At 52.9% G+C, this 23,055-nt stretch overlaps 1 protein-coding gene and 1 long non-coding RNA gene across 2 annotated transcripts in view; one reads left to right on the top strand and one right to left on the bottom strand.

The window, feature by feature from the left end:
• The first annotated feature begins 407 nt into the window (after window positions 1-407).
• Window positions 408-17,731, top strand: LOC121018264 (uncharacterized). The gene is made up of 2 exons (XR_005785110.1): window positions 408-553; window positions 15,529-17,731. It is a non-coding gene; the product is annotated as an uncharacterized LOC121018264 (long non-coding RNA).
• Window positions 17,732-21,553: 3,822 nt separating this feature from the next.
• The window catches only part of LMO1 (LIM domain only 1), a 37,183-nt gene continuing 35,681 nt past the window's right edge, over window positions 21,554-23,055 (bottom strand). Inside the window, exon 4 of the mRNA XM_040456959.1 lies at window positions 21,554-21,938. Within this exon, the coding sequence (XP_040312893.1) occupies window positions 21,833-21,938 (106 nt within the window). The 3' untranslated portion in view covers window positions 21,554-21,832. The remainder of the gene's footprint in view (window positions 21,939-23,055) is intronic.

Genomic DNA, 23,055 nt, shown 5'->3' with positions numbered 1-23,055 from the left:
TATTAAGTGCCAAACTGTAGGCCACCCCCAGAGAAGAAGAACAAGAGAACCAATCTCAAAGTCTGCATCTCAGCCATAGAACCCTCTGTGTTATGAGGCCTTAGGGAAATGCAACCCCCCAAGTTTGAAGTGAGGAGGCCCCCTCTTGAAAAATCAGTTAAAATGCCCTCCTTTATGCACATGCCAACTTTGACTTCAAAAAGACTTTATTCCCAAGGATAAACAACCCCATGTTTGTGTAATATAATTAAGTGAAGGCATCTTTAAATGTCATACTAGCTTGTGCCCATTTCAAATTGTTATGCATCAACAGAACTTAACGAGATAGCCAAGCCTTCTCCTTGCTGTGAGGCTGAGATAAGCCACAGCACTGTGGGCCCTTTAATAGATTGCCAAAATAAAGCATTTTCTATGCAAATTATTCATGCAGTGGGACAGCTAATCGCCTGCCAAGAGCCCGCCCACTGCCTCTCTGCAATTAGTCGTGAAGTTGAAGGAGCTCCAAACTCCGCAGGCGCACTCAGGGCCTCCTGCTCCTATGGCTGGTTTTCAGGTGAGCAGAAACTTTCTTTCCTTTGGTGGTGGGGCCTGGACTCCCCCACAATGGAGACAGATGAGGGGAGTGAGTGGTGGGCAGGAGGCAGAGAAATGAAGAGAGATAGAGGGCTGTTCCTGGAGTCCCAGCCTAACACCTGACTCGATGTATATACTGTGTACTTGGACACACCCTGAGACTCAGTTCCCTCATCTATAAAGTCACGGTGGACACTGGTCTGATGTCTGGTGTTTCAAGGACAAGGGGCTGAGGGAATTGGGAACACGCTCTGCTTTTCCTCTGCTCAGGAAAGAGCCCACTGTGGGCTTGCAGGACACCAGAGACTCAAGATCAAAATAGGGACTTTGGGTCAGGAAAACCTCCAGTGTCCCAGCCCACCCCGGCTCCCACCACCACCTGGCATCTGTCATCATAGACATAGGAAGTCTCTGTGGCAGCCAAAGGAGAGTCCCAGATAATTTAACCAATGACTAGAGCTCCCCCTCATTCTTACACAAACCAACCAGCGCTTTTGGTGTCTCTCTCTCCCAAGTCTGTCTCTGAGTCTCTCACGGTCTCTCTCTCCCACCACCAGCTGGTTATGGTAGCCGCTCCGAGGGGGACCAGCATCCAGTGGCCTCCTGAAACATAACCTAGACAGATTCGATCTGCCAGAGGAGGATGGGGGTATCTTGCTCTTGCCACCATCCTGTGCAGGGCAGTACCCCCAACCTGGGATCACATGCTCACTCTCCAAAGTGGGTGGAGCCAAGACTGTAGCCTACTTTGGGCCTTCAATCCCAAGATCTGACAAGCTGAGCCAAACCCGAGTTTGTCAAAGGAACAGACTTGCTCAGTGAGGGCCCAGGAGCCCTATGAGGGCAAAAGTCATGTATGCGCACATTCGTGGGAGAAGGAAGGGACTGTTTTTGACATTCTGGGAAGCTTTAGAAGTTACTTGCTAACTTGGTAAATTAGGGTTTGGGCTAATCCATGGGTTCTCAAGTCAATGTTTTGCTTACTAAATGGAAGGTTATTTTTCTCATGAGGGTTTGGTAACATATCAGAATGGCAGTCACTTAACCTAGCAGCAGAGTGTTGGATGATGGATAACTGCCTCTGATATTATGCAACAGCCTTTTTTTTTTTTTCCCAACGTTTATTTATTTTTGGGACAGAGAGAGACAGAGCATGAACAGGGGAGGGGCAGAGAGAGAGGGAGACACAGAATCGGAAACAGGCTCCAGGCTCTGAGCCATCAGCCCAGAGCCTGACGTGGGGCTCGAACTCCCGGACCGCGAGATCGTGACCTGGCTGAAGTCGGACGCTTAACCGACTGTGCCACCCAGGCGCCCCATGCAACAGCCTTTTGATGCACCAAGAGTCCCCAGGGAGGGCACCAATGAAAAGATGGTTTAGTTGGGACTCTGAGCATGAGGTATGCCCGGTCCCATGCTGAATGCTAGTGACAGCCCACACAGAGCGTGCAGCCGCCGAGCTTCCCCAGAAGCCTGGGGCAGCTGTTAACCTTCCCAATGGAGGTCAAGGCCCTAAGGGCACCTGTTTCTCAAGACAGGAATGACCCCAGAGGAGCAGCACATTGAGCCCTTGCTGTGGAATCGCATTAAAAACAAAGGAAGTGCTTAGATTAACGAATCTCTGCCTCCTTGGCTTCTTTCTTTTCTCTCTCATCAGCCACTGAACCTACCTGTGGCCTCAGTGTGGCTCAAGAGATGTCATTCTGGTCTCACTCAGTATCACAGCTGGTCCCTGCCTCAGGCCCCAGCTAGGGTTGATCACTTCATCCTAACTTGTTCAAGGCCCCATTGGGTTACCTGCCCAGGGATGCCACCTTCCTACTTAGAGCTGCCCTCTGCTCAGACTAGCTTTGCCCCATTGTGGCTGGGGCCCTGTCACTTGCTGATGCTCAGTCCACCTTGCACCTGGCCTTGGCTCTCTGCGAAACAGAGCCCTGAACTCCTATCACCAAGCTCTGTGATCTACAAATTCCTCCCCAACTTTGTGGGGTCAGGGGCTTTAAAGCTGAGCTGGGCTATGCCTGGTGTTTGCCCCTACCCATGGCCTCCTGGTTCCTATTGCTTGACTGACTCCCACATAGCACCTGAGAGAAGAGTGCTATACACTCTCCCCACTTCCTCATCCTTGGTTGCCTCCAAGTCCACATCTGACTAAAGCCCTCTACCTCAGTGACTCAGGCTTGTTCTTTGACGTGTGGAGAGAGCCATAGCTGCTCCCTGAGTGCTTGTGACCCTGGACGTGGGGGTATGGGTTGGGGGAAGGCAGGGAGAGGTGAGCTATGGAACACTGAGCCCTACCTGACGGGGCAGACCTGGGAAGGTACATGATAGAGGATGGGCCATTGGGGTGAAGAGAGAAGGTAGGGCAGGATGGGAATGCAGGACACTGAGGAACACTTGCCCACTCAGAAGTAGCCAAGGCCTGAAGTATGAGCCTTGGGGAGAGAATAGATAAATCCCCTCTCCAAAATCTTCTTCCCTTTCTCCACTTCCTTCTCTTCCCTTCTCTGCCCATGGCACCTGCTGCTAAAGAGATGTACTGAGTTTCAGCTTTGCTATGGGTCTCACATATCTGGGGGCTAGTCTGGGGGCCCTTCCTCCCACATGGACTGTCACTGTTTCCCAATGGGTTTTCTGGAGCTCAAATCCTGTATAGCCAGAGCTTGACTATCCTGGTGGGCCTGTGCTGCCTTGTTCTATACTGGACAGGACTCCCAACGGGCCATGATCGTGGCGGCCTGTTTCACTGTTTGTTGGCCAGCCCTAGTGTTCCCAGGGTGACTTGTACACCCCAGTGCTTTCAGCGGATAAGGGAAAAGTGACTCTACACGGCAGGACGCAGGAATGTGTGTATTGAGTTCTCCCCCATCCCAGGTGACTCTAAGACACAGCTAGGAGTGGGAACTCTTATTTTGTCAACTGCTTCTTGAACTTCAGTATGCATCTGAGTCATCTAAGGAGTTCGATGAAACATAGACTACTGGGCCCCATCCCCAGAAAGCCACATTCGGGAGATCTGAGGGAGGCCCAAGAATTTTGGCCATCTCCCAGCTGATAGATGCTGCAAGACCATGTACTACACTTAGAGCAGCGAGGGTCTGGCCCAACCTCTCGGCAAAGCAGGGCAGGGGATGCTGGTCCTCCACTCAAACACTCAAGGCTATGAGGGTTTGGGTTCCCACTTGAGGAGGGCAACAAACTCAAGTCAAACCCAACGGGTCATGTTGCCATGTGTCGGGCCTCCAGCCTGGCCCAGGTGGCCAGGGTATCAGGAGTATTAGCCACTGTCATTGGCTGGTCCCTCATTGACAGGTTGTCATTGACGGCAGAAACTTGGCCAATGGCAATCAATCAGGGGGCCCGCGCTGCCTTAAATACCAGCAGAGCAAACAGCCTCAGACAAAGCTGCGCCATATATCAATTACCAAGAGGCTGTGTGTTCCTCTGGGTGGAGGGAGCCCGAGCAAGCGGCCAGGGCTGCTGCCCCAGCTGATAAGGGCCTGCATTGTTCGGGGACAGCTGGCGGCCCGATAAGGGCCTGCTCGCCAGAGATAATGGCAGTGGGCAGGCGCCTCGCGGCAGTTTAGAATTTCTTGGGTCTCCAAGAAAGGTTCTATTAAGCCCACTGACCCCAATTGAATATTAATTAGCTAATTAACGGATTTATTGTTCCACGCCATTTCTGGAGAGGCCATTTTTTTTCGAGTGCCATTATTTTTGTAAATGATTTTTCGCATTGTGCATAATTGAATCTTTGCAGCTGCCAGCATCTTCTGCATGATTTGGCAAAAAAAAGGAAGCAGAAGCACTTAGGGTTTTTCACCCCCCCCCTCTCTGAACAAATGTTTTCAGCCCCTCCTGCTAATGCTGGAGCGAGGGGGAGGGAGGGGGGCCTGGCTCTGTTTCACAGGTTTGTTTTTTAAGCTGAACTGCAAAGTCCGCACTCCCTTTCCCTTCCTTTTGTAGGCAGCTGAGGGCCTAGCGCTCCTGGCGGTCCCGCACCAGGCCTTTGTCTGGCTGTCTTCAAACTGGCCAGACTTAGCTTTTCTGAGTCCCAACTCCTTAAAGTGTTAGAGTAGGGGGTAGGTAGAGGGAACAAGGCCCAAGCTTGTCACACCCAGAGCTCACAGGGGAGGAAGACCAGCTCTGACCAGGAGGGCAGTGCTCCCTGTGGGCTGTGCCTCTGTTTCTGCCCTCAGCTACCCCAGCCCAGCCTTTTCTAGCTAGAGCCTACCCTTGGGTCTGCTTGCTCTGGGGGAACAGAACCCCACCCCTGCACATCTCAGCTGCTCTTTAATGAGTCCTCGCTCCAAATTCCACGCCAGGGCTGCCTGACTCCCTGGAGCTGGCATCGGCCCATAATAAATTGACCCGGCCGGTCCCACAGGCAAATGTCTGATTGAATCAAACCCATTCCTCAGCAGAGGGTCTGGAATGTTGGGGGGGGGGGGTGCGTGCACTGGGGTGGGGCTGGTGTGGGCGGCTCAGCAATATTGTCAGGCAGCATTTGGGAGCCCCCTTGGACCTCTCAGCCCCTTCAGCATTGTTAATGAAGCCAAGGGCAGACAGAGGCTCCAGGAATATTAGTCAGGGCCCCCGGGTGGGCGGGTCTAAGGAAGGCTTGTGCCCAGGACCTGCCCCTGGCCACCAGGGGCTGCAGAGCTTTATTGGGATTTTTTATTAAGCCACCTCTTCCTGCCCTCATCCTTGTCCCTATCCTGCTGCTTGTGCTCAGAAAGAGGAATTCTGAAGGCCTTTCTGAGCAGAGAGATCAATCAGGAAGGAGTTTTTGCATCCTCCGCTGCAGACACTGGCTGGGACCACACCACCTGCCCATTTCCTTTGCTCTGGACTGGAATAAGAGCCCAGGGGACAGAAAGACAGATTGTCATGGGCATCCCCGCCAGGTGCAAAAGCGGAAGGGACCCCAAAAGTCTGGCTAAGAGCTGGGAGTGGCGCTTAGAGTTGGGGAGGGGGGTCATTCAGCTTCCGTTTGAACACTGCTAGGGGTGGGAAGCTGACAGCCACTGAGGCAGCTTTCATACCGAGAAGGGTGGTCTTTATTACAGAGTCTGCCTGCTCCTTTCTCTCTGACCCCCACCCCGAGTCTCCCACTCCCCAGAAGAGCCACTCAGCTCACAACAGTAATAACCATAATAGTGTCTAATGTTAACTGAACTACTATGTGCCACACACAGTACAAGGCACCTGTCACGCATCACCTAAATTTAGTGCTCCTATGGTCCCGTGAGGTAGGTGGGTTTCTGGGGCACAGACATAGGACGTAACCTGAGCAAAGGTCACTGGTGAGGGCAGTAGCACGAGACACCAAACCCCACTTTGCCAGACCTGAGCCCTCGCTTCTGACCACTTTGCTCCATGGTCAGGAAAACCATGCCCCCGAGGCTGCTCTCCTGTAGGGTAAACCAGCTCAGCTGCAGCACAGGCTCCTTGTCCTACATGGTCTGTCTTCTTCCTCCCACCCTGAATCTCCTTCCTGAATTCCAAAGACCAGAAGTGGTCTGGCCAGGAGAGAGCAGAGTGAGTCTGTCATGTGCCACATGTTAGACACCATACTCTGGTCGGCAATAAGGTTCTTGGCAAGAACCCCCTCCACAACCCCTCCCGTCCACTAAGGTTCACACTCATTGTTCTGAAAGGGAGCCGAAAAAATCGCCTTCTCCAGTTCTCTGAATTTTAGAAAAATTTGGTGTGATCCTCGCCAAGTGGGTTTCCTACAGCCCCAGAATCTGCTGAGGGACCCCCTCCTCTGAGCCCTGCGAGCTGAGAATTGCATGCAGCCTTCCTCAGGGTGTTAGGGGTGTGTGAGATGGAGGCCTCCAGCCTGGGCGGGGGGGGGGGGGGGGGGGGGCAGTGGGGCTGCGCCATCCGGCTCTCCCCTTCTAGACCATTTGAGTCCTGTTCTATTAATGTGACCCTGGCAGGACCCTCGGCCCTGGCAGCATACCTTGCTGGAGGGGCCTGGGGGCTGCAAGCCACATTGGGCTGTTTTGGGAAATTTCTTCCAGTTTCTTCTTTTGTAAATAAGAGTAGGGAAGAGACCTGTCCAAGGTCACCCAGCCACACTATGGAGGCAGGACCATGTCCTGTTCTCCTCTGCCTCTGCCCCTTGGGAAGGGCCACTGAGTATTTGGTAATGGATCCAGGAGCCCAAGGTCATGCTTGGCTCAGAAGACTAAGGTGACCTCCTCTCGGGAGCCTGATTCTGAAGGTAGCACCCACTGGCCCACTGGTCATCTCAGTCAGGTTTCCTGGGATCCTGCCCTCATTGTCATGACCACATTCTAGGAGTCAGTATTGCTTAAACCCTAGTCCCCTACCCCCTGTACGTCTCTAATATGATGTTATCAAGCTCTCAACAGGAATCCTTTCATCAGATGGGACAACTCAGGCTCCAGGGAGCAAATCTCTTTCCCCCTAGAACTTCAGGGTCCTGGCAGGGGTCTCAAACCCCTGACTTATCACTCAGGCTCAGTGGCCTTGGGCAAATCACATCCCTCTGAACATTGGTTTCTTAACTGTTCAGTGGTGGTAATAGTAAAGCTAGTCCTCATTTCCTGAAGTTTCTGGAAGACAGGCAAGAAGAGACTCTGTGCTTTTTCATCTGGAGCACCCAGTGCTATGCTGGGACTTGGGAATGCCACAGGACAAGTACAGGCTTCTGCAAACAACACTTTCGCTACGTAGAAAGGAGTTTAAAACATATATTTTGAAAAGCATATATTATGGACTGGCGGAATAGAGGTCGCCTTTCAGGGACAGTGACTGGAAGGGGCACTAGGGCTTCTTAGGGTGCTGATGATGAACCCTTTACTCTGGGTTCTGGTGACACAGGTGTGCTTCTTTTGAAAAATCATGGGACCGAGCACTTAAGATGGGAGCACTTCTGTTTACATTTCATTAAAAGCGTACCTTAAAAAGACTGAATTATGAAGATGTGTGTGAACTTTCAAGACAAAACACGAGACTTAAACACAATCTTGTGCATATGGCAGACCACACCCCTCCAAGGGGACTCCCAGTGCCTTGACTAATGATGATGGTTTTAGGCTCTAGGCAGATGGGCTGGGGGATATTCTGGGGTCTGGGGGAGCCTCCCAGATGACATAGAGAGGCTTTCACTTCTTTAGGCAGAACCACTTGTGAGCACACACGTTTCAAAGGACTCACGTCCTGGGGCGCCTGGGTGGCTCAGTCGGTTGAACATCCGACTTCGGCTCAGGTCATGATCTCACAGTTTGTGAGTTCAAGCCCGGTGTCAGGCTCTGTGCTGACAGCTTGGAGCCTAGAGCCTGCTTTGGATTCTGTGTCTCCCTCTCTCTCTGCCCCTAACCCACTCACATTCTGTCTCCGTCTCTCTCAAAAATAAATAAACATCAAAGGGCTCACGTCCTTTCTAAGAAAGGAGAGTGGGGGCTGTGCAGCCTCAGGCTTGGGCCAGCAAAGGTCCTGTGGCAACCTCTCCACTGAGCCCAACCATCTTACACAGGGTGACTCAGATTTTACCGGAGAAAAAATATCTTAGCTACATAGAGCCTGGGAAGGAGGGTGGGAGGGAGAGAGAGAGACAGAGGGAGAGAGAGTCAAAAGGAGACAGAGACTGAAAGGTAGGAAAAGAGAGAGGGAGAGACAAAGAGGAGACAGGGCAAGAGTCACAGGGGAGAGACAGAGAGCATTGGCAGGGAAATGTCTTTTCAGTGGGCAAGGCTGAATATCAAAGCAACCAGCATGGGGCATCAGAATCCCTTTCGTGTTTCCAAGGCAGGGGATGGGAAGGAGAACAGCTTTGAAGGTTTCCTAGTCCCAGCCAGGCCATGCCTTGGAGCTAGGGCAGGCGGACTGCACAAGCTCCCTTCAGAAGCTTTCAAGAGCCCATTCTAGCTGATGCCTCAGCCTGAGGGAACAAGAGAACAACAGCTTCCAGCTTTTGCCTGCCTGCCTGCCTGCCTGCCAGTTGACCCATTGGGACACTGGCCTCGGGCTTCGGCTGGGCTTGGGGCCCATGCACGTTGGGTCTCCCAGTTGCTACCTGCATGTACATGGCCATTCCCCTCAAGCAACAGGGTCAGGGAGGGGGTGAAATGCAGGGTTGGATGGGACTGAATATATTGCTGCCTAAGGAGAGAACAGCCACCCCTCACCTGCTGTTCAAGGCCCTCCTTTCTGGCCCTCAGGTGAGGCGAGTGCATAGTCTGTTGATATTCTCTTGAAAGGAAAATTGGGAAATTGGCCCTTGGACCCTCAGGCCTGGGGAGCTGTAGGGCCAGTGGCCCATCTGAGGACAAAGAAGGTCCTGCCTCTACTCTGAGTGCTACTCTGCCTTGTCTTCTCCTGGTCTAATACATACTTAACTCCAGTGGACGGGGTTATAAGCTGTTCTGCTCTTGAGGGGTTTAACGAAGCACCTGAAATCACACGGGAAGCTGGAAGACAGTGGCATGAGATTTTAGGCAACCAAAAAGTTCCCTTGTACTACACCAAGGGGGTACAAGACCCCGCCTTTGGAGTCCTTTGGAGAGTGTGTTAGTATAGATGCTTTGAGCTGCAAGTAACAGAAACTCCCGACTCAAAGGGGCTTGAAGAATAAGAGTATAGGAAGTACAGCAGGCCCCAAGTACGAACTACCAGCAGCTGAATGAAGCTGTCAAGGACATGGGAGTTTCCCATTCCTCCATCCCGCCTTCCTTGGTGTCATTCTGCCTTCTTGGTTTTCCTTGTGGTCCTAAGATGCTTCCAGTGGCAGGGCGCCTGGGTGGCTCAGTCAGTGAAGCATCCGACTTTGGCTCAGGTCATGATCTCACAGTTCATGAGTTCGAGCCCTGCGTGGGGCTCTGTGCTGACGGCTCAGAGCCTGGAGCCTGCTTCCGATTCTGTGTCTCCCTCTCTCTCCGCCCCTTCCCTGCTCACGTTCTGTCTCTGTCTTTGTCTCTCTCTCTCTCTCTCAAAAATAAATAAACATCAAAAAATTTAATAATAAAAAAAGATGCTACCAGTGGCAAACAGGGCTACCTGTTTCTTTATTCACACACCAAAAGAAAGACAGAAAACCTCTCCTCCAATCATAAATATAAGTCCTTAGTTTGACCAGGATAACTTGGATACCTACTTACCCTGGACGAATAATAAGAAAAAAAGAGGTGCAGAGAGCATTCGATTTAGACTGATCATCTACAGAATGGAGGTTGGACCTTAACCAAATGTCCACCACAGAGGGTGTCTCAGGGAGATGCTCCCTTGTCTATATGAGAGAGAAGATGTCCGCGTTTTGACCCTTTCTAGTACAATCTCTCAACCAGACCTGTGTTGCTTCCTCCTGGGTAAACCTGAGAGAAATTCACCACCACAACAAGCTGGTTCTCACCAGAGGGATGCATATGCCTGCTAGTAACCTGATTTTTATTTCTCTCCAAACATTATGACCTGGAATTATTGGGTTAAGGAAGTGTTTGACCCATTTCTGCCCCTGCTTTCACAGGACCCTTCGCTCACAGAATATGCCCTCATCTGAGTCATTTGGGATATTGGGACCATTCTCAGTTCATTTCTCTATGAGGCCGAGATGTCTTCCCTGCTAACCGCGGGATGGAGGAGGTGGCCACAGCCCATCTCAACTCGTAAGAAATTCTTTGCCCAATGTGTACACTTTTGCTTTGGCCATTTTATTGTCTGTACTGGAAGATGCCCTAGGAGCAGATCAAGGGTGAAAGTCCTTGGAGGGTCTATGGGAGGCTGGGTTTTCTGAAAAGGGGAAAAACAGACCTTGGAGGCTGTGGCAGGGTGGAGCATTTCACCTCCGCACCCCCAGAATGCTTCTAGTATATGTTTTTGAATGGATATAAAAATAAAAAAAGCCCGGCAGGGGGTCATGAGGAGCGAGCCATGCAAAACTCATTTCTCACCTGGGCAAGTGAAACTGCAGGTGTCCCCACCCTTGGTGTCTGCTCCCTCTGATTCTCCCTTTGTATCACCCCAGAGTGATCTTTCAAAGAGTGCAGATCTGATCATGCCTTGTTCCACTTACAAAGCTCTGACATTTCCCTGTTCCTCGAGGATAAAGGCCCATCTCCCAGCCCAGCGGGAGACACCCCCCCCCCCCAACCCTCCCGCCCCATGCGGCCTTGCTGCTCTCCTCCAGGGCCTCCGCATCCCTGTGCAGGCACACTGAACCTCGGGCCACCCTTCACCCAGGCCCCACTCTCTCCCACTTCTGGGCCTGTACCCACTGTCTGCTATGCTCATCCTTCCTTGTTTGATGGCTCAAGTGTCCTTTCCCCAGAACCTTCCCAGTCTCCCAGGCCAAGTTCCTTACCTCCCCTTTCTAAAGCTGTTGTGACACCGACTACACCGAGTTATGACTTTTTCACAGGCTGGCTCCTGACTCTTCTCCTCCCTGTGAGAGTTTTTTAGGGCAGGGACTTTGCTTCATTTCTTTTATAACTCCCTTGCCTTACCCTACATTAGACACTCAACATACATTGGAGAGATGGAAAGGTGGGCAGAAGGAGGAACAGGAGTTACATAAGGGGGGGAAGGTGGGAGGGAGAGATGAATTAAACCAACGTTACTTTTTTCTGCCTAGGTCACTAGACGGCTATCAGGGATGCTTTGCGGTGAATGGACTTTTGATAAATTCTTTCATAACTTCATCTGTGCCTGTGATGGAAAACTGTGCTTGACGCAGTGCTAGTCAGCTGTTTGGAGAACCGCCCCCAAAGATCACTAAATAATGGTAATCTGATAGGAGGTGCCTAGTGGTCAGCCACAGGGCTCTGCTATGGGCCAAGTTATGCTCAGTGTTTAGCCAAGAAAATGGTCCTCTCTGCTTTTAATTGGCGTTATTACTCCTTGGCAGAGGTGGCACTGAAAAAATGTCACCCCACGTACTACACTCTGCCACCTGCAGAACCTTTCTGGTCTATCGGGCCTCGGAGCCCTCCCCAGTAAAGGGCACCCCTGACCTCGATCATGTGCCTGATTCCCCAGACAGAGACCATCCGGCATCTCCAAGAACTGCACCCCTTTACTTGTTCCCTCCACCCCTACTTCTAGCAGCACCCCTGGTCACCTGTTCCACCTGGAGCTCCCCGGGTGGGGAGGAGCTCCCACCTCTAGGCACTTGCTTTGTCTCAGCCTGAAGTGTCCTTTCTCTTGTGTCTCCACCAGATGAATCTGAGGCCCAGCTCAAATAATTCTGCTTTCCTGGGCCCCAACCTGACCCACCAAGAGCCTTCTTCCTTGGTACTCTTGCTTCACTGCAGGCTCCCACCCTCCTTACTAAGGTGGAGCTTTGAGGAGTAGTGGCCAGTGAGGTTTTCTACGTGCCTGCAGGAGCGGACACATTGAAAGTGGCCATGGCTTGGAAAACAGGGGCTCGTGTCCCATGTCCTGCTCAAGAACCTATAACAGCTCTTTGCGTTGCAAGTCCGGGCTTAAACTCTTCTGTTCAGCTTCCTGTTTCCTATCCCCCACCTCAACCCCAAACCCACTCCACTTCTAGCGTCCCCTCTTGCGTTTCAACCAGTCGAGATCCCAGACTTCCCCCTGTACCTGTAAGGCCTCCCTCATATCTCCGGCTATTCTTTCCGCAGGAAGCAACTCAATATCAGGTTCCTCTCAGGTGTTTTGTGCCACGTGGGCCGCCCCTTCTTCAGAGTGCTGACAACATCATACTCACCCATTCATTCTTGCCACGTACTGCTTACATGGATGTGTATTCCTGAGATACCACAGAGCAGCTACCCTGTCCCCAGATGCAGAAGAGGTGACTTGAATTCTCTCCTCTGCACCACCTAGCTACATTACAATGTGCTTTATTTCCTCATCTGTAAAGGGGGGGGGGCGCATTAACCTATGCACTCCCAGGGAGACTGTGAGATACAATATAGCAAAACAGGTGACGTGTTTTTAATAAGCAGAAAAATTTTCTGTTATGCGGAGCTGTCATTGGCCCTGTTAGGGGCAAGTTCCCAGACGGTACAGACCTATGATCTCAGGAATTTAGACTGCCCACAGGGAGCAAGGAGCCCTCGATATCCTTCCTCTTAAACCTCTCCAGGCCCAAGGGCATTATTTTGATGCACGAAGGGGCTACTGAGGAGCAGTGGGGAGTAGGTGGAAATGTGAGCATTCCTGTAGGGAATAAAGGCAACCAGAAGTGTAATCGGGATCCGATCCTCACCCAGATGGGTCAGAAGTCCGGAGCCTAAATCTAGCGTAGGGCTCAAATCTGTGCCTCTTTCTCTGCATGGAGTTTTTATCAATGTCTGTTTCCCTACCAAAAATAAGAAAGCACGGCTTAAAGGGGTATAGGACTGGTAGAGTGCAGGAAGAAGGGGGACAGCAGTACGGGGCCTCATGCTTCGAGTGGTGAGGGCCACCAGAGACAAGGCCAGTGGCAGAAGGTAGAGTCTGAGTCCTGCTTGACCTGAGGAGGGCCTAGGACTTACACCGCAGAGGACTTGGGGTCCCTGAGAGGGTGGATCATGCCACTTTTCCCCCTTATATTCCCACTTTAACAGGTTCTGGTTCTGGGCTGAGCATTGGTGTGCATCCACTGCTGGAGGGGTGGGAAGAGAGCCTGTAGTGACAGCCACCACCACATGTCGCTGGGGAGGGGACTCAGAATGTGTGTGTGTGGGGGGGGTGACCTCTAAGATTACATAGCAAAGCCCCCAGTGAACAGAGCCCCATGAAGTTTGGAGCTCAAGTTAGAGGCCCTAAGTTAAAGAAAAATCGTTAGGGAACCCCCCTATGTGATTTAGATAAATATAACATCTAAATTGCAGAATAAAATTACATTCTTGAAAGAAGCTTTTATATATATGCTGAAATTAAGACCACTCCTTTGTAGAGTCTTTCTCTCCCCCCTCCCCCTGCCCATTTGGTTTGGGCCAGAGGGGAAGAAGACAAGGGTCACGATGCTCACTGTTGGCATCACTTCCTGGAGTCAGAGGGGCCTGAGCAGGGGCCTCCCGTCATAGAATCGAGCTGCTTTTGGAGTTGATGAACTCCTGTGTTCCAGGCATAGCCTACATCATAATACTCAGGGGTCATTTCCACCACCCCTTTCATTTTGTGCACCGGATCATGAGCCCAAGGGTTCAGGCTCAAAAACTCCAGAACCACGGAGAGTTCCAGAGAGTTCTCTGACCCTGCCCTGGTCTCCATAGGGCATGTTCAAGCCTTAGATTTGGGCGGGGACCTTTTTCAGCACTGAGGCCCCAGAGGGGCCGGTGGCCACCACTGAGAGCCGGTTTTTCTCCCTACTCGCTAGCGATTTCTCGCCATCCAGCTCTCCAGCCTGAGCCTGTCCTGCCCGGTCTCCATCGGGCTCAGCTTTCCTGAACTCACTGGGATGTGTGCCTGGAGAGAGAAGAGCCTCAGATGCTTCTACCTCCTCCCTTCCCGGCAACCCGAAAAGGCTTCTGTGAGGAGCCACTGTCTGAGGAGGACAAGGAGCAGGGTCCCTCTTCAGATGGGAAGTGCACAGTAATTAGTTTGAACAGGGAGGGAAGAGTAGCCCATTTCATTGCAGGGAAAGAGGATTTTTTAAATCATTTAAAGGGTGGTGTCGGCTCTAAAATGGCTTGTGGTGGAGCCTCAGAGGGGCTAGTAATTGGCTCTCATGTCTCTAATGAAAGCAGAGGGCCAGGAGGAGGGGTCACTTAATGAATACAGGGATTAGCTTCCAAATAAGCCCTAAGTAAGTAGGCAGGTGCAGGGGAACGGGTAAAGGACAGGACTGGGTCATCAGGGCCCCGGCTGAGGGGCGGCCAGCCCATGGGAACTTGGAGAAGGGGTCCAGGCTCTCCTGAGGCCCACAGAACCAGTGCCCCCCCCCAACCCTGCTTTGGGAAAAGTTCCCTTCACTCCTTCACTGTGAGAAGCTAGGGGTGGGTGGTGGCCTGATGTCCCCAGGCTAGAAGCAAGGGGCTCTATCGTCAGCCACATTCTGGAAAGCCATAGCCCTGCATGAAAGCCCAGGGTGAAGTAGGGAAGTATCACAGGACACACAAAACAACCCTTCTCCCAGGGGCACCTCATGGTGTGTGTTGTTGGCAGCAGACAGGGGCCCCCACACCTCCGTGCCCAGGATACAGTCATGAGAAACCCACCTGCCTCGGCTTCTCTCTCGATCCCTGGAAGCAGGAAGGCCCAATAGGGGCCCTGAGGCTGAGCCTAAGCCTGGAGTACCTCCCCCCTCAGAACAGGCCAGCAGGCTGAAGGCAGTGAGGTCTGGAGAAAGGGAAAGAAGGACCGGTCATGTCAGCCCCATTGTCCCGTGGCCCTCTGGGCATTGCCAATTCCTGCTTTTACAACAAATCCTCTTTTCCCCTGGAAAATGGGTCATGCAGAGTCTGCAGAGAAACTACTTTCTTGGTGCATCCTCTGTGGAGGACAGTAACTCCAAGTGTCCAGAACAATCAGGCTAGATTCCCTACAAACCACGATCCAGCCAACATATCCCAAGTTAGTGGCATCATGGGGCAGGGAGACTGGCGATGGCAGCCAAGAACCCAAGCCCAATTTCTTGGTATCTTAAGGAATAATTTTTCTTATTAACCCAGAAAGTAAAGGGAGAGAAGCACTGAGCAGACATCAGGATTGAGCGGCTCTTCCTCTCCTCCATGCACTGTGTGCCCCAGCAGGATCCCTGCGGGAATGAAGGCCTCAGGATGCAGGAGACATGGCTCTGGGCCAGACTGAGGGCCAGAAGATCAAACTCCCAACCTAGGCTGGCTTCAGTGTGCCCCTGTCCATCACTCTGGGCCTCAGTTTCCCCAAAGCAAGCCCATCGGATAAGATGGTCTCTAAAGGTGGGTGAGAAAAGATCATTCTTTCCCATTCTATCTAAAGCAGGCCTCTCTCTGGCCACTCCACACTATCTTCAGCTCGTTACTGACCTATTTATTTATTGCCGATCTCCCCCACTAGACTATAAACCCCACATGGAGAAGGGCCCTGTCTACCTTTTCCACTGGGATTTCCATTCCCCAGCACCTGCCGCCATGGCTGGCACATAGCAGGCTGGCTTCCTGACTGACTGAATGCTGGTGCACTGGGGCCTGCCTCACCGATGAAACCCCGGCCCAGGGATTGTGGAACTGCCCGTGACAGATCGCTGCTCCAGCCTGCACTGCCTCTGATGACATCATCTGGAACCGTTCATTCCACCCAGCATTCCGCAGAAGCCAGGCCCAGCAACAGGCTCATTGAGGATGTGCTACAAGGGACAGAAGCATCCAAGTCACTTACTCTTCCTCCCTCGTCTCTCCCTCTCTTACCCAAGGACCACCTTCTCAGCAGGGGGATGGGCCATAGACAGAAACAGGGGCAAAGTGGGGGGTCTAGAGGATTATTCATGGGTACCATCTGCCAGTGAGCTCCCAGGCCCTTCCCCATACAAGGGCTGTCTCTAGGTGTCAGTTTCACATGGGAATTACCTGACTGGAATCTGGAGTCAGACCAGGCCTGAGTTCAGATCCAGTCCTATTACTTACTGGAGTAAGTAATTACTTTGAGCCTCAGTTTCTTCAGCTGTAAATCGGGGATGATGATGATAATCTCACCTCCCTCACAGAGTTACTGGGCACTGTTTTTATTTATGAAAGCCTGCTTCATTTGTCTGCCTGGCTGTTTTCCCCCACCAGTCCCAGGGCGCCGTGCCCTTTCCAGGGAGCACGCACTGAGGCCCAGAAGCAGCCCATGGGGTGCAGCAAGAGGCTGCTATGGGGAGCCCAGGCCTCTTGCAAGAGGGCCCCAGGCCTCAGAAGCGGCAGGCCTGATGCGGGTTGTATCAAGTCAATGCTCCGGCAGCAGCTACATGTTCTGGCGTTTACCACGAGCCAGCTGCAGTTGTGAGTAGGTGCCGTGTGACGACTCATCTAATGCTCAGGGCAGTCCTGAGGGTAGGTGCTATCTGCACCCTTCTTGGAAAGATGAAGAAACTCCTCACCTGTAAGATGAGAGTGAAGCGAGCGGCTCAAGGCCATGCAGCTGCCAGGCATAGGAGCTATGGTCTGAACCCGCCTAATCTGGCTCCTGGGCCACATGCCACCACTGTGCCACACTGTCCTTTGCCACCACAGCTGTCCTCACCCCACCCCTCCCCTGTAGATTCTTCCCAGACCTGTTGCCCATTCCCTCTGCTCTCCTACCTTGTCTCGTCTCTTCCCATCTGTTTCTCTCTCTCTCTCTCTCTCTCTCAATCTCCCCTCTTTCCTTCCTTCCCCCCTCTCTTACTCTCTCCCATCTTTCCCTCTCTGTTCCTCTACCTCAGGTAACTGTGCCACCTCAGATAGGGAGGGGGGCAGAAGTAGGGGGCCCTGGGTCACTCTGAAGAGCCCTGAGACCCCCGAGGGGAGAGCCCCATATTCCCCAAGTGCAGCAGGGAGACCTGTTACAAGAGGCGTGGCCTGGGAACTGCCTCTATCCCTTAGCACCTCCAGACTCCGAAAGGCAGAACTGCACTTGCCAGAACCATAGGAAACCACAGGTCCCAATGGGGTTGCCCACTCTCACAGAGCAGACTCAGGAGGTAAGAGTGTAAATCAAGCCCCAGGCAGGAGTCCCTGGACCAGTTCCTCTCCGGAATCTAGTTGTGTCCCCAGATAAGGCCGGGGGCCAAAGGAATAGAGACCCCAATCCTGTGCCACAGGCAGCCAAAGGGCTCCTGAGCCCCTCAGGGGCTCATGCTTTTCCCGCAGAGGCCACAAGGTCTGCAAAACCCAATGCCAAGGGGATAGTCTGGAGAATGGGCTGTTGGATTGGGCTCAGAGCATGTAAGCTCAGAGAAGAGGGGTCCAGGCAGCACCCACTGGAAACCTTGGGTAGGTGTGCAGCCTGGGGCTCTAGAGGGGAAGAAACTGGTGTTTGGAGGAAGCCAGCAGCACAGAGGATTTTCACCACATTTCATAAAGGGGAAGGATGGTGCCCTAGAATAAAAACCACTTTGGAGAGTCCAAAATATTTGAATCCAAGTCTGTTTTCCTTCACTGGAAATAGGCTTTACAAGCTAATCTCTCTCTGAGCTGCAGGTTTCCTTTTTCCCTTAAACCTGCCCTTGCCAGCCCCCCAGCCCCGCCAATCTTTTTCTTCCTGCTATGGAAGTTCCATGGTAAAGCATCTTTCGCCTCTGCCCTGCGCCCTGATGGATGTCCTGAGCAGCAACTGCGTTCCCCTTCCTGGGTCTGGCCCTGCCACTGGAGAGGGAGGGTCCTCAGACAAGCCCCAGCAAGGGAGGTCCCTTGCTCCATGAAGTAAGCAGAGGTAGCGAAAAGGAGAAAGCACAGGGCGGAAGTGTGACGTGAAACTTATGTGAGCACTGGGCCCAGACCAGAGGGGAGAGGTGCTGAGTGCTGGAGACCACGGGGGCCTCAGGGAGAGCAGGCAGGAGCACAGAGGTGCTGCTAAGTTGGGGGATAATTGCTGGGTGACAAATATGGCACCAATAAGGAGGGAGCTCAAGAACAATCTACTCTGTAGGTTCCAAGAGTCTGAGAGATCTAGGATACCCTTCAACCTCATGTCTAGGGGGCAAGAGACTCCCACGCTTGTTGAGACAAGGCAGTATGAAAGTCTGCCCCAGGGGCAGGGATGAGGTTTGTTCATAAGATTCTGATTAATTAGCACTCTTTAGCTGTGTGTGTGTGTGTGTGTGTGTGTGTGTGTGTGTGTGTGTGTGTGATCTGATTGTCTTCTCATGATCAACCAGGCTTGACCAATTATTTTTCTGGACAACTGATCTTCATATCAGCCCATCTTTAGTTGTTGAGTTTTAGGCAAAATCATAGTTGTAGAGGTAATATAGAGTTGCAGCACAAAGCATCTTTTCTGAATCTACCCTCACTTGGTGGCAGCATCCCTAGATGGGTGGTGCTGGGAAGCACTCTGTGCCAGATGTAGTTAGTCTGGCTGTGACGATCACGGACAGCTTTAAGGGAGACAGCAATTGTCTTCACGCAGAGATGAGACTTCCTAGGCAGGAATTTCACGTGGGTTCTGCCCCGGATCCTGTGTATCTCAGGATGTGGCGCACAGTTTCTGGGACCAGGCACAGAAGAGAGGACCCAGGTGAGATTTCATGAGTGGCCGTGCAGCAGTGTCAAGATTGGAATCAAACTTCTTTCCACATGCAGACTATGTGGTCCAGCTTCAGGCCAAGGAGTAGGGGCATAAGCAAGTACCATACTCCATGGGTACCAGTCCCCTTGTTAGGGTATCTCTGACACTGGCCACCAAGGAACGCAGGGAGGGAAGACGGGGTCCCATGGGCTGGTTGGAGGAAGAGGGGACCGCTCAGCTACAGTTCCATGCCCGTCCACGTTGCCACCGCCCACATGGCCCAGGCTGAGGCTCGAGCTGCTGCAGCCTCTAACTCTTCATGTTCAGTACTTCCTGTCTCTCCCTTTCCCTAATCTTCAATAGTTCTGCAGTCCCAAGGAGAACCAGGTCAGAGCCATGCATGCCCTATACTTAACTAAGTTTCTCCTGTGCCCCTGTGGCCGGGGACTTCCTAGGTCAGGCTTTTCTCGGGAGCCCGTTCACCAGGTACATAATCCCTGGCCCCAAGTAGTCACTATGGCCTTGCCCTGGTTGCCCTGCTACAGGGAGAGCCTGGTTTCCTCTCCATTCCCTCTGTCCTCCTATTGGTTCGACACCTGCCACAGCCAAGGCCTGTGTGGCCTCTTCTTGGGGGCAACTGCGGACTGCTACGGGATTTCCTGGGTGAAAGTCTCTTGCTCAGCACCTCATGACGTCCAGGATGACCCCAGCTCATGCAGGCCCGGTACTTCACGGTGTAGATCTCAGCCTCGTGGCTACCCTGGGAAATAGATCGTCCCCATTTCCCGGATGAGGACGATGACACAGCAATAAGTGGGGCCATGGTGCTGGATCTGGCATGTTCCATGGCATGTTGAACTGAGGAGTCCCCTGGTAAGGTCTGTAGTGGGCAGAGCAGGGCCGGGGGCCTCCTAGAAGGCCACCTCTGCTCTCAGGAGTTTTCAAAGGCTGGCTGCCTGATGTTGAGTCTATCTCATTGTGAGTGAATTAATTGTTGTGCAACCTAGAGCGGTGAGACGAGTTAATTACATAATTACTGCAAAACGACATGCTATTTCATGGCTGCAATATGGGGACTCTGTTGGAAACAATTGTAATTGCCCAGAAACTGCATTCGAGTGGCTCCGTTATCTCTCGATAACCATGTAATTAACTTGTGTTACAACTTCATCTGCAGTAAACTCTGAAGTTAGGAATTGGGGCCCTTGGGGTGGGGGCACAGCCATCCTTGGTAGAAGGGCCCAGGGAGGGGCTGGTGCTGGGGTCTCTGCTAACATCCAGAAAAATGATTTGCTTTTCCAAGCTGAGTGAGAAAATCCCTCATGACAGACTCCAGCCCTCAAACTCACGCACTCAAACCCATTCACTGTCTCATACGGCCATGTACAACCACACACCTCCCCAGTCTCAGTCACACCAGACACGTCACACAAAAATTCCTACTGCAGCCAGGCTGACTGGCTCTCTGCTCCTCCCCTCTGTCATACAGCTCTGTCACAGAAGGTGGTTGTCCCAAAGTTGAGGACCCCTACCTACCCCAGTATCCATGGTCCTTGCCACCCCTTCCCATGGACTGGGCCACTGGCCACAAAACCACAACGTGGAGAGGTAGCCTCTTCCAAGTGCCCAAAGGGCCCAGCCACCACCCCCAACTTCACTGAAAGTGGAGGAGCAGGCCTGGGGCAGGGTGAGGTGAGGTTCCCAGCCCAGGAGGGGGTGAGGCTTGAGGCTTGAGGCAGTGGGCAGGCTCCATCAGCCCCGGGCTCTCGTCTGAGGCCAGGGTGAAAACCGTCCCTGGAGAAGGAAGAGCAAATGACTGCTAGTGGGAGGAGTCTGTCCATACCGCCTTCCCTGTGCCGGCTTTGGATCCAAGGAGTCCCTATTTTTAATACCGCTCAGTGACACGTTCACAGTCCCAGGCTCTGTGCTTGGTGCTGGGGCTGCGGCCAAGAGTGAGACAGCGTCCCTGCTGCCCTGGGCAGGCCTGGTCCAGCCGGTAAATGCAAACCGCCGTGGGTGTCTGCCTGGCTGGCTGTCCCTGCCTATTTCTGCCTCCACCCCCACTGCCGGTGTGTCCGTGTCTCCTCCCTGCCAGCACACGCATCCGTCTGACTGTGGGTATTCACTGGATGGCCTGTCTCAGACTCTCCGGAGTTTTCAGAAGTGGCCCTTGTCCGCTGATGGGAGCTGGCCTGTCCCGGGTCTCCCTGCGGTGCTCGTCCTCACTGTGATGTGCTCCATTTCTTTTCCTGGCTTTCTCCCTCCTCCTCAAGGGCAGAGACTATGTCCGATCCATGATTCATCCGCATGTCTGGTGCTTGCAGCATGGGGCTGAGACAGAGTGGATTAAGGTTTGCTGAATGAATGAATGAAAGCCTCTAGCCTGTGTGGGCTGAATACAGGCAAGCAGGATTGTTCTTGCTCACCCAGAAGAGCAGAAAGGCGGGCCCCAGGTCAGGCCCAAGCTGCAGGGAGGAGACAGCAAACGCTGTCCATCACCCTGAAAGGGAAGAGGGCTTTAAGAATGGTATTCCCATGGTAGGGGGCTCAGGATTTGGGGTCCTGCTGTGGGGGAGGTCAGGGCTGGGTTCCTGGCTGGGGGTCTCAGTGGAGGGATGTAACACAGGAACCCAGGGAAGGGAGGGTTTCATCATACCTCTCCGTATCTTGGGAGCCAGGGTATATGCTCTGCCGGGGGAGAGCCCACCCCTGGCTGTGGGATACTTGGAGTTGTCCCCTTCCCTCCACCTTCTACCCAGCAACAGCACATGCTGGAGCCCCATGCCCTGCTCCACACCCCTCTCTGGAGGGGTCAAAGGGAGGGCCCTGTTCTGCTCCCAGGCAGAGGGGAGGGACCCTAGGTCTGTGTCAGTCATGTGATCAACGCACAGTAACCTCCCCGGAAACATTCATAAGTTTAATCCACGCCAGTAATAAAATCGCATTACATTTCTCATAAAATAAATGTTCCCATTTATATACAGAAGACAGACTGTACAGGCCCAGCCTCGCCCCAGGAGGGGTCACACACAGACGGGCGGCGGAGGAAGGGCCGTCCCTCCCATCGAGGACGGAGGAGTTCTAATCGGCAGGAGAGTGGTTGGCCGGCCAGGCGGGTGGACAGACGGGCAGACAGGCAGACGGACAGACGGGCCTGGAGGCCAGGCGCCGGGCATTACTGAACCTGGGATTCAAAGGTGCCATTGAGCTGTCCCTCCTCATAGTCCATCTGACACAAGATCATGTTGTTCTTCAGGAAGAATTTGTCTCCCACACAAAATCTGGAAAATCCAAGCAGGAGAAAGAGGCCATGGAGGGGTCCCAGTGGATGGTGGAGGCTCCAGACAGGCCCCAGCCCAGCCCAGGAGGTGGACATGTGAGAACTGAGGTCCTGGAGAGATTGCTCCTTGAATTTTCCAGAAGGGATCCCCAAAAGTCTCATAGCAAACCTGGTCAATCACCCTGGGTCAGCCCAGTCCTTAGCCAGGCCCTGCAGTCTGGGGTGTAGGACAGACAGACAAGTCTGGGCCACAGTCAGGTCTCCGTGGAGGGGTGGGGTTGGTGGGAAGGTATAGGAATAGCCTACCCCAGTCCCAGAGAGGGAGAAAGAGAGAGAAGGACAAAGAGACAGAAAAAGACCAAGAAAGGAGAGAGGTAGAAGTAGGGAAGGAGGAAGGGGCAATATGGTTGATTTTTCCATCCCTCTGTTCCCTTCCCCAACTTAAGAGGATGACTCAGTGAAGGGTACTCCTGAACAGAATCTGTAGGTTTCCTGGAGGAGCATCCTTCCAGGAGGAGGTGGCTCTGTCCACCATCTTCCCTCCCACCTAAAGAAGGCCTTGCTTTGCTGCACCCACCCCCTGGCCCTCCTCAAGTACTGGAGGATTTAGCCCTTCCCCAAAGATGTCCTCCAGGTGGCTAGGCCTTTAGTGGGACCCAGGGTCATAGGCCCAGTCCCAGCAGATTCCAATCCAACCACCAGGTGGCACTGCAACTTCACCGAGGCCTTGGTAACAGAGGGTCTGGCCAAGCCCCCAGCTATCCCCTCAGCGTTCCCTCTGGACCTCATCCTCTGGGAACACTTGTATTAGCTCCTTCCTGACATGGGCTCCAGAGGGTTCTGGCTCCTTAGGTCCCTGGGGCCTCCCACAGGGCTGGGACACTGTGTAGGGGCCAAATACCAGAAAGGAGGCAGACTGGCACCAGAATCACAAGAGTGAGTAGCCATTCCCATAATGGATTTCACCTTCCGGGTCTGGGAACACCTTCTCACTGAAATGTACATGCATGCACATACATATGGCACGTACACAAGGGCACAGGGCATGCATTCAGAACCCTTGTACGTGCACATTCAATACGTGTGCACGTGCATACTCCATCATGCACACACCTGCT

Source organism: Herpailurus yagouaroundi, unplaced genomic scaffold (assembly GCF_014898765.1).
Source record: "Herpailurus yagouaroundi ecotype Mexico unplaced genomic scaffold, PumYag 218, whole genome shotgun sequence".
Taxonomy (NCBI): Eukaryota; Metazoa; Chordata; class Mammalia; order Carnivora; family Felidae; genus Herpailurus; species Herpailurus yagouaroundi.
This window is presented reverse-complemented; position numbering and strand designations above follow the sequence as displayed.